Below are 18,061 nucleotides of genomic sequence, written 5' to 3' on the forward strand. Positions count from 1 at the left end.
ATGGTATTACCATCAACAGATCAGATGAAAAAATTTCAGCCACCCTACTCTCAAGAACCAATCATAGCATGTCAAGAGGAAATTCTTCAGTAATTTAAGACCAGATGTCCTGAGCTTCACTTGGGTTTTCAGATTTTTGAATCTTAATATTGACTGGGTGTACATGTTATGATGCCTCACAACAAATAGTTAATGAGAATAGACTGTTTCAGTTGGAAGGGACCCCCAATGATCATCTAGTCCAACTGCCTCACCAATTCAGGGCTGACAGAAAGTTAAAGCATGTTGTTGAGGGCATTGTCCAAAGAATTCTTAAACACCGACATGCTTGGGGCATCAAGGTTGACATTTAACGATTTAGAAGGTTCATTTGATGAGAAGGTATTTGGCTATCTATCCATTTCATCAAGCTTTGTCTGGGTCCAAATAAAAGCATTATTGAACAAAACATTGCACATTTGTTTAGACTGAAAATTCAGTTCTTTCCATGAGAAGGATATTTTTCCTATTTAATGCTCAATATGATAACAGAATTATATAATCACATGGAACAAATGACATATACTTGCACATATAATTCATGGATTAAGAATTATACATTAAATTATCTAAACTTGGGTGTGGAAAAAGAAGAGCAAAATTAATAAATTTACTTGGTTTTACAGTTGTTCATTAAAGCATTCAAATATATTTTACACAGCTTCCGGACATATAGTTTGTCCGCAGCAATTAGAGATTGATGGACAGCTGCTGCAATACAGATCCAATAGTACATGACTTCATGCCACAAGATAGTCTGAAAATTCCTCCTAAAAAATCTGGCAGATGCTCAAGTGATAGAACAACAAAATATGCATACTACCTTCCAGATGTCAGTTCCAATTAGCCATTCAAATATGAAATTTCAGTAAATGTTACCTTTCTAGGACAAGACAGCATATCAATTCCTTTTCACAATAGCCAAGCTTTAGTTACTTGAAGCAAAAATTTTCTACTCTGGCCTGACAGCTTGTTTTTTTATCCTGCTTATAGACCAGACACTCGTTAACCTCTCAGATCTCTGGAGAGTTGTGGTTTAAGGGAACCCAGGAGGAAAAGACAAATTTGGAAAGCCATTTATCCATCTCACTAGAATTGAGACATTATGGTTTTCATTCTTCCCCCACTCCCCAAAATACCAAATTTCCATCATCAGAGCTCTCCGAATAAACGAACATTTTGTTACTGGCCTCAGGAAGAAAGAAACCACATGCCTGTTAGGGACAGAGAAAGGAGGAGTGGAGTATGTGCTTGGGAGCGTGTTTATTTGACTGGATTGCAGACGGTCAACCAAAGAACATGCAGATCATGTATTTTTAAGCATTTCATAATGTCTTATTATTAATTCCAGCCAAAACCGCTAAGACCAAAATTATCTAAAATTGGTGCTTGTGTGTCCTGACCCCAAAGCCAACAATGGTTGCATTAAAAAAAAAAAAAAAAAAAAAAAAAGTAAAAAAAATCTACATTCCTCTCAGGTTTAATTTTTTTTTTTTAAATCGATTAGAAGGCAGTGCCCTTTAGAGCCTATGGAGAAGACAGGTCTCCATAACTAACAAATTGAAATGTGGTCCGAGGTAAATTTTACTTCCAGGAAACCAAAACGTTGCAGTCCTTGAGAGAGGCTATAAGCAGAGGGCTCTTCTAAAGGAAAGAGTTTTTATTGAACCTGTCACTTGTCATTAAACACTCCATATTTTACCTTAGCCTGATATTTTCATTAGAGCATACAGACCTTTTTCATCTGTGAATGAAAGCATTCCCTTCAGCCTTGTGTTGAATATGGGAAAGGACTCTCTAAAATCGAGCCCACCCAAACAGGACAATTAGGTTCACAAAAGCAGGAAAGGCACTAGGGAAAATCAAGTAATATTAATACTGTGACAACTTACACATTTCAATGTTGACTATCACATCCCACTTTAACCTTAAATTCTTACATGCATTTAATAATGTCTATTTTTAATCTCAGAAATACTTGCATATAATTATATAGAAACCAACAGACACCAGTGCAGAATAAAACACAACATAAGCAAAGTGAAAAAAAAGTATGTACTACTATATAGACATCTCTAACTGGAAAACCTGAATGTAAAAAGGTAAAGATAATAAAATTATACACTTTGACATTTTTGCTCCATATTTTAGCTTCCCTATTAGACCACCAACCTACAACAGAGTAACACGGGAGAAAAACAGAAAAATATCAAACAACTTGGCTTCCTCAAAAGAGACAATTGCTTATTTGTTTCTTGCTCCTAGATGTAAGTTGGTTACTTTGAAATTAAAAAAGAGGAAATATTTAGAGTAAAATTATGTTAACTATGCTATTCATAGTTTTATATCTGTGACCTCTCTACTGCTAAAACACTTTGTAAGTAAAGAACTGGATAGGACATTGCAAGGACAGCTATACATTCTTAAAGAACTCTGATACAAAGCAATACCATTTTTTGCCACATAATTTCTGAGCAAAAGCTGCCTCACTGCTGCCACCAAAGCTGTAGAATCTCTTTGAAGTATCAGAAATTGGTGTTAAATAGTTTTAACATGACTTAAAGTTATCAGTAACCAGAATATCACTGGCTGTCCATTGCTATGTGTAGTTGTACAAACACGTTACATAACTTACTGTTTCTTAAAAAAGAGAGAGAGAGTGCAATAGTTGAGAGAAAACAAATCACAGGCTTTTTCCAATGCCTTCTGTTTGTGTAAAAGAAAGAAATGTGAAAAGAGAAAAAATATTTGTGGGGCAAAAAGCCAGAAAAGAAAGCCATACCTTTTAAAATCTGCAAGTGCTACATAAAAACAAAATGATGGTCTTGTGGATTGGTGTCATTCGATAAATACACCATGAACATAACTGCAAGGCAAATGTCAAGTACCACTTACCTTTTCAAACTTAAAGTATAGATTTGCTCAAATGCAGATCAGAAATCTAACCAAATATCGCATTATTTTTAGGAATTTTTAAAGACATTTCACTAATACAAGGAGGATTGTGTTATTTAAACTTAAGCTGCCACATAACGAGAGCCTTGTGGATTGCCATAGCATTACAGCCACAAAACCCATTAGCAGATGTAGAAATCCCACATCCCCGCCTTTTATAAAAGTCTGCAGTTATGAAATCATTTTCATACACTTGGAACTTAACTATTTCAGTGCCCTGCATAGATAGGTCTAGAACTGAGGGGGAAAACCACAAAATGGTGCATCTGAGAGCACTCCACATGGACACATGTTTCTGTGGTTCTTTCAAAAGTTCTTAAAGAGTTGAAACCATCCCCTTGGAATTCAACAAAACAGAGTAAAGAAGTATCTGTTTAAATTAAGGAGAGGGTTTTTCTTTGCTAGTGAACTATTAGAATTTATTCTGCGCCTTCACTGTAGATGTATTAAGATATGTAGCTGGTAACAAGAAGCAGGATTTAACCTAGGATAACAAAGGAAAACACCTAGGAGAAGGCTTGCTCTCTAAAGATTTAAAAAATAATTTAAAAAGACTTCAAGGGTAGATTACTGTTTCCATGTTTATTTTCACTCACCAAAAGGAAAGTTATTTTTGCAAATTAAAGAAAACACAGGCAAATAGCTATTATCTCCTCACTTAGCATCATGGTATCTTTGCTTTATTTCATGGCAATAGTTTAACATTTTTATGACAGCACTTGAAAACTTACCATTTGATAAACGATCTACAGCTAATATCAACATATAGCACACTGAGAAATATCTGACTGGCTTTCATACCCGGTGTCTTTCATATGCCTAGGCAGATTTGAGGTAACCAGATAATTCTGTGGGGCAGCAGCACGTTACCATTTCAGAAGTAAAGCAAACTGACTAGTAAGCATACCAAGAATTCATAAGGTAGAGTAGGGTTTCACTGCCAAACAAAGATGAGTAAACACAGAAAATGTGGTCTTCCAGTTACCCCACAATAATTCCAATTTACTATAAGAATACTTACTTGTTTATCTTTCATTTACTGAAGAAAAGGCACCAGTATAAGGTAAAACCAGCTAGCAAAATAGACAGAACAGCTAAAGAAAAAGGCTGTTAGAAGAGCAGTGAAGAAAGAAATGCCACACCAAGCTCAATACCGAAATGATAAAAATTATTTCAATAATGCACTTCATAGCTGAATTGACAGTTAAAACTATTTTTCACTTTTATGAAAATGGAGTAAGCTAGGAAAGCAACTGAGAGAGGCTGCTTTCTTTGAAGTGCTCTGGGATAGATGTGTCCTTTTAAAAAAAATCAGTAACAAAATTCTTAGGTAACAGCTATGAAAATGGATCAGGAGGTATAGCAAAGAGCGAGGTAGCTAAGCCTGGCTGATTGGCCAAATTGCTTTAATTCAATTCCCATGTTACCTGAAGCTGTTGGGAGCTGTCATTAAGATTATCCTCTCGTCTCCTGGCCTCCTCCAGCATCTGTGCACTCTTCTTTTTCTCCACTTGCTCTTTGTGCTTCAGATTTGCTACTTTCTTATTTTGGTCTTTAACTTGCCTGTAAAAGAGAAAAGCACTCAGAGTGCAGTCCAGAGCACACTTCCCATCAGCCCCAGTGCCGGGCAGCTGTACTGGGGAAGAGTGGAACCCTCAAGTACCACCACTTCATTTGCAGAAGGTCACCAACACCAAAATCATTCTCAAGCATTACCCTCCACTGTTAATTCAGCTAAAAGAACACTTCATTTTGGCCATTACCTAAATGTGGAAATTTCTGACACCCCCCCCTTAATTATTATTTGGTATAAACTATTAATCAAAAGATGTACTTGTCCTCTTGTGACTATGTGGCAGAAATCTCTTCTCTGTTCCTACACACACGTACATAAAAACCACAGACATCTAATAGCCTGTTTTGATTTGGGTACCACTATATCTAATGTAAGGAAAATAGGATCAAAAGGAAAAACTAATGAAACATGACTTGAATATAGAGGACTACCTATAAGATCAAGGCAATCTGTTTCCAGAAGTAAAACTATGTCTTTTCAACCTCAAGTTCTACTTGTTTAGTAGATATTTTTAGGGATTTCCATCCTTTCTTTCTACAGAAACAAGACAGAGCAAGTAAGAACAAACTATTTCAGAAAGTGTGCATAACTTCCTTTTCACTTGCATCTCTGAATTATTTTTGATGATCCTGGCAACTACTATTGCCTGCAGACAGAGTTTGGCCTTTCTGGGCATTAAGACACAAGGAGTATTCAATCTAATTACAGACCCTTTAATCTCAGCCTCCTGACCACAGAGAACTTAAGTCTAAACTTTTAGTCCAAACAAAACAAAACAGGCTAGCTTTGCTTCCTCAGCCCTTTTCTCCATAATTATATCTGGAGTTTGGATTTTGGAATAAAAGACAGATTCTTTGGTTGCAAGATTTCCCCAAAACATCATGCAAGTAGTAGAGACGGCTCTTTAATTTACTGTTTAGAAAGCAGAATGATATACTAGCTTCATATCTGGTATGTTATCCACACAGAGAGGGAAGAATGTTTCTTCTGTATTTCAGAAATACTTTTAGAACAGATCACAAACAACCCTGCTTTAATATTTTCTTCAGAACTCATAACAAAAGTATGATCAAGAACATATCTCTTTGTGATATACAGGTTCAAATTATGTGGCATATAGCTAGTCAGTGCTTTGAGTTCTTCCAAAAAAACATAGGTTCAACACCGAGCTCTGCTTTTTGCAATATAAGCCAACTGGATCTGGGAAAATTGCAAAGACAGCAAATTTTCCTTGGTGCTAAACAAACTTCTACTAGTGTGAAAAAGTGCTGATGGCCTCCAGAGACCAAAGAAAAAAAAAGGAAAGCCCTTTTCTGATGATGTTAAAAAATTATTGGTATACTTAACTACCTTGTTCAACAGTTACAGCTGATTTGAGTCAGGATGCTTTTTAAACACAACCAGTATAATTGTTACGTTATTCTAACCCAGCACACTGCACACTGGCAATGGGCACATTGCCCAGTTTGAAAGCAGACTTGTTCAGTGATTAAACGACTTATTGGAAATATTATGTTGGCACCAACTCAGCTTGTACAATACACAGTTCTATCTGTCCAATAAAATAAACACAGAAAGTACAGCTAAGTCAACACAGAAAATGAAAATATGTCAGCCCAACACATTCAATTCCATATGAGAATTCTCATTCAACTTCTAAATTAAAATTAGGGGAATTAATTATTTTTTATAAACTTGCAAACCTAGATTCACCTGTTGGGGAACTGGTTTGTGTTACTGTAATCTAGTTATTAGATAAGAGACAACAACATTAATAAAGCCACAACCCTCCTCAAAATATGTCTGAAGTAGATCATCTCCCACGTGGTCCATAATATTTTCAAAGTATGTATTTCCAAGAATGGAGTGATTATGAGAATATATACTATTGACATCTACCTTCTCAAGTCTGAACAAAAATTAATGTCTTCCTAATATATTAGGTAGATATTTTGAGACAAACTCAAGCTTTCCTAAAGCAGTTCAAAAGATGGAATGAAATTACCTGTGCTTGTAATACTCAGATCAATCCTCATAACTGTCATACTGTTTGGAAACATCAATTCATGTGCAGGATACAACTATCGCTCTATACCTTTGATGTTAAAAAGCAACAAAAGTTGGGCAATAAACTTTTCAAATCAGGCATCTATAGCATTACCTAAAATTTCCTCAACTGTTTAACTATATAAAGTGAGAAGGTCACATGAAACTTGAAATCTATAAATCTAAAAGGCTTGTAGTCATTTGATGCATGAAAACACATCTCATCTTATCTCAGTGCCCATGGTACCAAATGATAATTCTCATTTTTACAATACTTCACGCAGATGATTGTGCAACAGGTTTAGAATATACAAGCCCAGAGCCCTTGAACATTTGTACTGTGAAAGTTCTGTGAAACTGTAAAGAATCCATACTGTGATTCTGTAAAGAATCCTCTTTCTTCTCTGTCAGATAACTTTGTCTTCAAAGCCAAAGTCAGAATCATGTTTTTATATATAAAAACAATATCTAAAAAATATTTAAATACACACACACATTTTTAACATCAACAGACCTCAGAAGCTTGATTAATATGAATCACCCAATTCACTGCTCAATAGGACAGTTCTGTTGCTATTTTGAATACTGAAACACTACTGATGATTGTTATAGAACAATTTCATCTTCACACCACCACTGAACAATGTGCAGAATTGGACCACATGCTGAACTGGAACAATAAAATAAAATACAGAAAGTATGCGTCTTAAGCGAGCATACTGCAACTGGTGGTACATTCTATGAGAAGACAGCCAAGAGGAAAATAAAGATTTGTTCTAATATATATGCACAAGGAAGCTCATTAGGACTGCAGAAGGAAACAGAGCTCTGGAATTCCCTCAGTTTGAGAGCTTCATTTTGTAAACTTAAAGTTCTTTAACTCTTTTGAATGCAATTACACATATATATAGCACATAACCTGTCAAGGGGACAGTAAAGTTTTAAAGAAATCCTTCATCTGTAAGAGTGTATTTATTAAAACTGAAAAAGCTGCACAAGATTAAAGATAGCAAAAAGAAAATGAATGAATTACAATGATGGCAACAGCTTAGAGATTTGTGAGTGTTTTCTAGAAAGCATGAGTGTTAGCAGGTCCAGCAACTGAGTAAACAGCAATTTGCAATGTGCATGTGGAATTCTCATCATAAAATAAAAAGCACATGAATTTGAGAGATACAGAGCATTAAATATTACTGTAAGTACATATTCCTACTGAAACATCTTTTTAAAATGGGACTAGAGAAAGAAGAAATGCCGGTGATTCTAACAAAAACTGGAGAGCCAGTTCACATTCAATGAGATAATGCTTTAAAGAAGGATATCACTGGAACCAACAGAAACAATAACAAACTAACAAAAGCAAATTTACCTCATCTCAGAAGACATTTATTCTTAAAAGTCACTCTCAAATCGAATGAAAAAAAAAATGTTCTAGTCACATATAAAAGAAGAAAATTCTAATGAAAATGTTTAATATGTTGAATTACAGTGAAGAATCCTACTCATTTTGGAAATAACAATTTCTTTTGTGCTTTTTTTTTAATAGCAATTTTCAGATAATTACTATTTTTGAGGTATGGCTCCTAAAAAATTTAGTACTCAAAAGTGAAAAATCTTTTCCATTGCTTAGAATTTTTCTCCATTTCACAATATGTCATGCCAAGTGCTGTTACAATAGAATATATCAGCAAAAAGGAAGTAGAATCAAAATCAGGCCTTCAATTTAAAAAAATAAACCCCAAAGTCCTTCAAATAAAGACAGGCCAAGATTTTCAGAATTAATCATTTCACATCCTTCGATTTTGGGTGCCCAATTTAAGCCATATGCCTGCTGAAAAAAAACCATAAGATTTCTCAATCTGGACACTGACAATAACTATTTATTTCTATGACTTTATCCTTTTTTTAATGAAACAAAGCTGCATCACTTAAAAACCCCACACCTTTCAACTTCTCTATGAAATTCTTGAATTCCAGTGGTGAGGTATAGCTGAACCTCATGGGGAAGAAATTAAAATAATCACAATAAGCAATAAAGACTTTCAAATTAGAAGATTTCACATTTTAAAATAATTGTAAAACAGGAAGATGAATATAAGCAATAGAAAACCAGTGGACCATCAAGCATTCCTGAGAAGTGGAAAGTCACTTTGTTACCTGTCAGTCCTTCGGAAGAGTTTTCCTTCCTAATAAGATTAATTGCTTTATAGGTCCTATTCTTTATTAAGGCTTTTATGAAATATATAATTTTTTGTACTAACATGAATATTTTTTGCATTTTAATGCTAACCTCATTATCTTTTACTGTAATGCACATCAGCATAAATAGCTGTTAATTCTTTCGTCATATGGATTTTCATGCTACATGTTAATGTAACGTAAGCTATCATCCCCATCTGGTTATCTTTTTTGGCATAATTTCAGATGTTCTTCTTGTAAAATAAAAGGTGATAAAATGTTAACTGAAAATATGCATAAGTTAATTTAAATCGTATAATTACCTTTTAATATATTTTTCCTTCACAGTTATGTGCCTAACACACAACGGTGTTTTTATAATAATCCAAGTATAAGCATACATGTACAATGCTTTTAAACCACCATAGAAGCTTACCTTCAATATAAAATGCATGCACACGTACTATACTTCACCTCATGAATACACACACTAGGAGAAAAATATACAGACCTTGGGTACAGCTATAGAAACAGCCTGTTTTAGTCATCTGACTTAGGTACTCAGAAAATATTTCTATGTGTCAGTCAGCCATGTCAGAAAGATTGTTTAGTTCAAGCCTTCATTGACGTAGCATTACCACCACCCACAGGACAGTCCACTGTTGCTGCAGCTACTAATCCTGACGGACAGATGAACTTAATTTGCTTTAAAGCACACTTTGCTGCTCAGCATAAGTTCAACTGATGCAATAGTCAACATTATCGAAAAAACCTGCAAAGAAAACTGTATGCAATGAAGTAATATATTATTTAGTTTAAAATTGCCAATGTACCTTCTATTATGAAATATTAGGTTCTACAATGTATAATACAGAATCACAGAATATCTCAAGTTGGAAGGGACCCATAAGGATCATCAAGTCCAACTCCCTGCTCTTCGCAGAACTACCTACAACTAAACCATACGACTAAGAGCATTGTCTACATGCTCCTTGAACTCTGGCAGGCTTGGTGCCATGACCACTTCCCTGGGGAGCTCGTTCCAGTGACCAACCACCCTCTCAGCGAAGAACCTTTTCCTAACGTCCAGCCTGAACCTCCCTTGACGCAGCTTCATTCCATTTCCTTGTGTCCTATCCCCAGTCACCAGAGATCAGCACCTCCTCCTCTGCTGCCCTCCTTGAGGAAGTTGATATCATTGCATAAGACCTCAAAGCACTTCGTAGTCCTAAGAGACACAGAGGACTATGTTTATTCACTTGTGGAATGAAACGGAGAAGCCATCTGGAAGACTATAATACTCCAGCAATTTAGGTCAGAGTGCAAAACAGGAAGGCAGGAAACGATCAGCTAAGTTGTCCAGACCTTTATTAGCAGTCCTGTTCAATGATTAGGTGGTTGAGAAAAAAAGGAAATTTTTACTGAAAAAAAATCAACAATATCAACATAATGGGATGCTAGTGATCCGGGTTGGACTGATTTAAAACTCACAGAAAAGTGTCCAACTTACTACATTACACCCACCATTTCCTTCATCACTTCTTTGTTTTTAAGGTCTGCCTCACCAAATATTTTAGCTGGCCATATCCTTAACCTTAACTTATGAATTTAAAAGATCATAAACATAGTGACATAGTTGTTGGGTTTTGTTTTGGTTTGGTTTTTTTGTAGTTTTGGTACACAAAGAAAAACATTTACATTCTGAGAAGTGTAACAGAAGGAAGCCAAGAAGAAACTCTTCCCCAAAATGCTACTTTGTTTTGAAAATAAGAAAAACCCCTGTTCTGAAAGGTTGTGCTTTAGCTTTTAGTTGCTCAAAACTCACTTCACCTTACCAGTGGCTGATCACCAAACCACAGAGAATAATGGCAGCATTTGGAAAGCCTAATTGCTTAACCTCAAGAAAGAAAGTGATGAAAGGAAGCTAAATAAGTGATTAAGGAAACAGGACTGACCACATCACATAGTCCCATCACCACAGCTGGGTGTCTGATTGACAGTCAAAGGAAAGTTGCCAAAAGGTGAACAAAGTTCCCTATCTTACTCATTAAAAAACTAGGATCAGGGGAGTTACACACTGCTGAAGATCTACATGGAATTTAGTATGGCTGGATTTTTTTTTTTATTTTTTTTTTTAATTTTTTGTAACAGTAAGCATTATCTGGGCCTCTTCCTTTGCTTTGTTGGGCTGTCCATAGCAATCTCAGCTTCTTAAGTAGCTTGTCACTATTCTTCAACATTATACTAAGGTCAAAAAATGGTTCATTAAATTACAAAGAAACAATAATTTCATTACGCTTTTCAAACAGCTTCGTTTAATATCACCGCCTCCATTGCACACTGCAACCAAACTAAAAGACCAACCGACATACTTTCAATGAGTTGCTATTGTTCAGATGCACAGCTGGCAAATTCTAGCACTGTTACCTCTTCTGCTTGTGAGCCTCTCCTCCCACAATCTCTCATCACTTTGTTACACTGTTCCTCTCTGTTCTGTGCCATTTATATGACAAGGTAACATATGCCAATGAAAATATTAACAGACCCTGAAAATTTAACTGGTCTGCTCTATGTGAGTTAAGAAGTCCCACAGTGGCTTTAAGAGATGGGCAGGGTGGACTTCATTTCCTGAAGCTAGGAAAATTTGATTTTTGAAAACAAAGTGTGTGTTCAGATCAGCACTGGAGGGGGCAAGGGACGAAGACTAGAAAGGCTATGGGAAACCAGCTTGCCCCAGATTTTATGAACCAGAGCCTAACAGTGTCTGAATGAAGAGCTGTGGATGTCAAAGACTAGAAGCAGATCTCAACTCCAGACTGGTCATTGTCTTTCCTCAGCATTAAGAATTATCTGCATATCAATGCACACTTCCTGATGCAGTCAGCATATTAGCCAGCACGTTTCTCACTCTAGCTAAAACAACATTAAGATTTTCTTCCAGAAACAGCTGATGGGAAGATATGAGAAAGGGGAGCACAGGGCATATGAATCTAGAAACTCAACATGATAAATACATAACCCAAACCCTCCTATCATTCAGAAACACCTCAGAAAGAAACCCCATCTCCTGCTCTGTTAGCAATACATGAAGTTTATAGATAACGTATTTCGAGTAGTGAGGTGGCACAAGTCATTAATGCTACATGGCGTGTTTCATGAGAGGATATTAGCAAGTCCTAACCAGAAGCAGCTATCATCAGCCTGCACTACAGATAACTGCACTAACACACTACCTTTAAACATTAATTCTTTAGGAGTAACTAAAGGCCTTCAGACTCAAGTCCAAGCTTGTCTGATGTGAAATGCGTCAACTGTCAAACACAACATCCTCCCACATTTGGCCATACAATACGTAATTGTAGGTTAATACAATTTTTTGAAGTTTTCCTATTCTCACATTAATCTCTCTGATTCTGTCTAGCAGAAGACCAAGAAATATAATCAAAACCACACTCACTAAACCTGAATGCTACAGGTGCTTCCCCTGTGAAATATTATTTCTCAGCCATCAGCAGGGAACACACATTTATGGAAACAATTTTCCTCATGATAGAGTGAAATGATGCAGCATCAACAGTCAGTGAATTCATAGAAAGGTACATAATAAATACTTTAACAGAAAGAGAAACCTAACTAAAGATGAGAAGCACATGTCTCAAATGCATGCACTAAGCAATACCAAACTAACTTATTTCAGGGAAAATACTTACCTTTTCCTTCAATCCCTTGATTGAACAAAATTAGGATAAACTAGGCTACTCTCCAGTCTTGAGGCAGTAGCCCAATTACACACAAACAATGGTGAAGTCAAATGCTGTTGTCTCAGTATTCAAAAAAAAAAAAAAAAGGAATAAAAGAAAAAGGTGCCTTAACCAACTGGCTAAAATTGAGGGATTAACAGCAGAAATTAACAGAAGTGTCTTAGTTTTAGTGCAACAAGTCCATATCAAATTAAGCAAACCAAAGGTTTGCTTTCAGACATGGCCAGATACAACATACTAAAACCAAGACACTCTAAAAACTTCAGGTATACATCTACAGCACCTCTTGTTTTCACTAATCTAGAACTCTACTTTTGTAGATATAATCCACTAAACCTATTTGCCCCACTCATGTCCAGCCAAAAAAACCCTCATAAAACTAATGTGCAGCTTCCCAACTATTTACATTCTCAGCATCCATTTCCTAGGAAGCAAGTTTTGTGATGAAAGTAATGAATACATTACCATAATTTCATAACTCATGTCAAATTCAAAATCAGGCTTCAGAGATTAAATATCAAGTTAATTATATGTCAAGTTCTATAATTATTTTTGAAAGCTGACAACAGTTGAACTAGAAAGGAAACCTTTAACCTTAAAACATTGCAACCTTTAGTTTTTATTGAAGCTAAGAACATTAAAAATACAAACTCAAGGTGAACTCTGAAATAAATCTGCAAGATAATGATATGGGTGTTCCTTTGTTAAGAAAAATACTAATGCTTTAAGGACCTTAATAAAAGCATTCAGTAGTTCTGAAGTTTGTTCTGTTGTATTTTTTCTTCCGCTTTTGTTAATTGAGCAAACAGATGCAAAGCCAAAAATGACATTTATAAAATGGCTGATTAGGCCTCAGTGTGGGTTCCTTCTCCCTGCAACACGCTGGGTTAGTTGAATTTGGCCCTAACAGTGTGGGAGGAAGTCCCAAAGGTGCTGTTCTTTTTACCTTTAACTCCAGTGCACAAGCCAACTGCCCTGTGAACAGATCACACGCAGCCAGTAACTCTCTGCTCAAGAGACCTTCACCATTTGGCTGAAAAAAGTATTTTCTAAACAGCAATAAAATCTTCCTTATGAATGGCATTTTATTGAGGTTTCGAGAGGGTATTTTTGTGATCTAAGATCTCACATGGCTCTACTGCAGTCCCACTAGCCAGAAAAGAAAACAAATCACAATATAGCAGTTGTTTTCTTTCATACGGGTATGCCATCTTTTCATTCCTCCCAGAATAATACTTGATACAATCAATAATTAAAAGAAAAATTGAATGTAAAAACCAGCCATTGAAACAAAACCAAAAATTAAATATAATGTAAGGAGAAGAAAATGTTAAAAGCAAAGCATTTAAGAACTATGCTGGAGTAGCTTATGTTTGTCTTGCAGCATATACCAAACTATCAAGAGAGAAAAGTCCTCTTCTAAAAATTTGCAGAAATTTGGGATAACAGTTGAATAGTATCCTGTCGTTTTGAAATAGTGTATATTAAAGAATCAAGGTACATCTTACACTTTCAAGCTGACAACTACTGAAAATCCAGTCTTCAGCAAAAGGTATTAAACCGATCAGTTGCTAAGGACACGAAAGGAAGCACAGTGAATGTACCAACTCAGTGGAAGAAAATTTCTGATATAAAAGAAAAACACCCATGAGAACATTCAGAGTCTTGCTCTAAGAAAAGGATGTGAGGACAGTGATGCCAGCAGGACCATTCTGAAAAAAACGTAAACCGGTCCATTTCAGGGCTAAAAGCCTGATGATTTTATGTTGCTGAGGCGCCCAAATAAAAACCTTATATTACTCAGCTTATCTCCTTAAAAACAAAACTGTTTTCAAGAAGAATCTTTCAAACAGATTCTCTCTATAGACGTAAATGGAAAAGTGTTTACCCTGTTAGCTATAAAGAAGCTGTACCAAATCTGATCCAAAGCTGGCCATTCCCAGAGACTATACCAGGAAAAGTATGCAAAAGGATGGGGTTGATTGAAAAGCAATGCTATCACGCTTATCAAACTGTACCTTGCTACAGTGTCTTCATTATCATGAGAATCTGAGATGAGAAGTATACAGTTCTATTTTGGTATCCACTGGGTGAGACCCATTTCTGGTAATGAATGCAAACCACAATGTCTCTCAGAATGGCATGTTTGGCATATTTCTTTTGGGTGCTTAGCAAACAGATTTATTAAGAGGTATCTCCTCTTATGAAATACATTCTGTAGCACTGGCTTTGACAGCTCACATCAGGTTAATAAGAAGAGTGCCTACTGAGATGATTTGTTACAGACTTTTGGCTGCCTGGAAAATGGGGGAGAGCAGCATTATTTGTAATAAATATACCACATACAGGGCTGACCAGCCTATCTAAATAGTGCAGATGGCTTAGCTCCTCCTTCTCTGGTACGGCTGTAATATTGTCTTCTCAGTCTGTCAGCTGTAGGATTCCAAAATACAGATATGAATACTTTGCAAGTTGAGCAAATGCCATTGGTTTTCTGGAGAACTCAGTGAGTGTTGCAAGCAACATTTATGAGTATCTCTTCATCGGAGGTTTCTGTAATAGCCTTGGTAATGTGCATGGACAAGGTTACTGGCTTACGCATTTGAGGAGGGTTTTCTACTATTTCACAGTAAGTGGATCTGCGACAGAACTTGTAAGTATGCCTATTAGTGTTTTGAAGAAATACATTATTTTTTAATATATTCTGAATAAGTACAGAAAAAAAAAATCTGATGACAAGATGCCCTACATTTCAGACATCTGAAATATACTCTTACTGATACCCTCAGTGGTCACAAAGTTTGTTAATTAAATTATCTCTATTTAGCAAGAAATGCTAAAAGAAAAGACACCTGATGTTGGTTAATGACATATCAACCCTTTAAAATATGTTGACATGTTGAATACAGAAAAAGTGTTTGCTCTTATATCTGCTATATATATTGCAAGAAGGAGTTAGTAACAATAAAAAAAAATAATCTCATTCTAAACTGTGACATACTCCTATCATATTCTGCTGGTATTATCTATGTAAAGTGAAAAATTACACACTGAAAAGGGAAGTGAATGTGTATATCCATCTAGTAGTTGGTTTCAAGCTAACAACATTAATGCTGTTATTTATTTGGCATGATTATGTGAGGAATTCAGGCATATCCAGCAAAACCAAGAATCCTACTAGCTGATAGTTCAAAAATTAAACAGAACATACTTTATTTTTTTTAAACATTGCATACTAAAGGAACTAAGTGAGCATATTATTGCAGAGCAAGGCAGGCCTAGAGAAAGAAACAAACAACACTGAACACAATATTGGTAAAAGAGAAAATGTATGACAGGAGGTGACCCCGAAAGAATGTATTTTCAAAGATACCGCATCCCCACTGAAGCCTGCACAGGTAAGATTTTTTACCCTTGCACATACTTGTGGGGTAAAGTTGCATTATGTCACCTCTCCTTTAGTTTCCAGCAGGTGGAACTTCCATCAAGCATAGCATGATCAACTCAAGACATTAAAAATGCAAGGGGAAGTTTGCAGACAACCTGAGTTTTGCTGGCATTCAGAATGGAAACAATCCGTCAGTGCTATTAGTGCCAGTGGGACTGATAAAGCTAAAAGTTGGACTGATGCTGAAAGCTAAGGAAGACAACATATACTTTTCAGAGCTACCATCTGGTAAGCTACAGTAAATCCATGGCTTTGAGAAGTCATAAGTTTACATGCTAGGAGGGAGCTGAGCAACACAGGGGAGTAGGAACTAGTAGGAAAGCAGCCTCAAATTTCTGTTGGATTGGCACCTTCTGCGATCTTTTGTCAAGGCTGGCACTGAGCACACTGGCCTGGCAACTGCCAGTTGTTGGCAGCTGTAATTTCTAGGATCAAATGAGGCTCTTCTGGTCTATCTATAGAGAGTATTTTGCAAGTCAAATTTCTATTTCTTTCTCACTCTTGTTTTTGAAAAAAGAAGATAGGTTACTTGTAATGATCAAGTTCATTCCAGAATGCTTGAAAGAATGCTGGAACTGTATCACTCCAACCCCACTGTCACTCCAAAACTACCCTCATGCTTGGTCCCAATATCTATCAAATCTGTTCAATATTGTAAACAGATACATAATAACTTTCCATGTAAAATCACTGTGAACTGAGTATGCTGAGTCACTAAAAGGATAGGTGGCACTTTTCCCCTTAGAGCTTAGTCAGTCATGAGCAGAAAGCGACAACTGGAAATATTTTATTCTCCAAGGAAGTGAAAAAACATTTATTTTAATTAAGAAGAATAGCGTATCTGCTGGATAAGACAGAAATGAAGTTTCTGAGAGCATGATTAAATCTATCTGAATTACCTGGAGTACTTCAAGAAGACAACTGGCTAGAAAAGCTGACATACTCCAGCATGAAAGGGGCCTTCTATTGTTTGCAAACGAAGAACATGTTATGTGGGAGTGAATACTTGACTACACCACCCTGTCAGGACAATGAAATGGAAGACAGCCATAGAACAGAAAGGAAAATGGGGGGAAGAGTTTACCAATTTAATCTTAGTGTGAGAATGTTAGGCATGTTTTTATCTTGCAATATCTGTAATAGCCTACTTGGGATTTTATGGATAAGTGATTTTATTTTCATTTTACAGTAATGTGATTAAGACTGATTTCAAATTAATTGAGTGATAGCAATAGCAGTGTGCACTGAATCTACAAAATGTGTGACTGTAATAAATATCTACGCTTATCTAGCATATTTTTCATCCAAAAGATGAGAAATCATTTGCAGAGATGATATACAGGCCAGTTAGGAAAGCTGGTTTCACAGGAATTAGAATGAAAAACCCTAGCTAGTTAGCAGTGGTAATAAGAAATGCCCTCAGCTGATGAGTAAAGTACCGAAAGGCACATCTGAAGTACAAGGGTTCCGATGCCCTCATCTGAGGCAGTTGAGTCACCTTGTGTTCAGGTCAAAAATGGAACTTGATCTTCACAAGGAACACAAGACCAAAGGTAACATTTCAATTTAGTCACAGGTGCACACTAAACACATGAGGTGTAACTTCCTAGCCAGCTGAAACTCTCACAGCAGAAAAATGCTGTTCAACCAGGCAGCTGAGATGAAGATGCAGGGTCAACTGTGCTCTATTTTATTCGCCTACAAGCTCAGCAAGAGAAAGGATGTGACAAAAAGGGATGCGAGTACTGCAAATGGAAAACAGTTCTTTCAACCCAAATGACAAGGCGTAACAGCATAGCTGGTAACTACAGATGCAGACTAGTAAACCCCTAAGCTGTCAGATCTAAGGTCACTGTCCCAGTATAAGCTCTCATCCAGCATGAGAAGCTTACTGAGAACATATAAAAAACATGGGAAATAGAGATAATTTCCAATTTTATCTTCTCTGATTCTATTAACAACAATAAGGTTTGAGAGTATCTGTGTTTAGGGATGGGGAAGAAGAGGACAGAGGACGAGCTACATTAGAAATCTTAAAAGAAAAACTTCTGGGTAAAA

The 18,061-nt window shown here is 36.2% G+C and overlaps 1 protein-coding gene across 12 annotated transcripts in view; it reads right to left on the reverse strand.

Moving 5' to 3' along the window:
• ERC1 (ELKS/RAB6-interacting/CAST family member 1) overlaps positions 1-18,061 on the reverse strand; it is a 305,485-nt gene that overhangs the window by 138,884 nt on the left and 148,540 nt on the right. For all 12 annotated transcript variants that reach the window (XM_049822647.1, XM_049822646.1, XM_049822644.1 and 9 more), the window contains one exon: positions 4,422-4,557. In XM_049822647.1, the coding sequence (XP_049678604.1) occupies positions 4,422-4,557 (136 nt within the window). The remainder of the gene's footprint in view (positions 1-4,421; positions 4,558-18,061) is intronic.

Source organism: Accipiter gentilis, chromosome 18 (assembly GCF_929443795.1).
Source record: "Accipiter gentilis chromosome 18, bAccGen1.1, whole genome shotgun sequence".
Taxonomy (NCBI): domain Eukaryota; kingdom Metazoa; phylum Chordata; class Aves; order Accipitriformes; family Accipitridae; genus Astur; species Astur gentilis.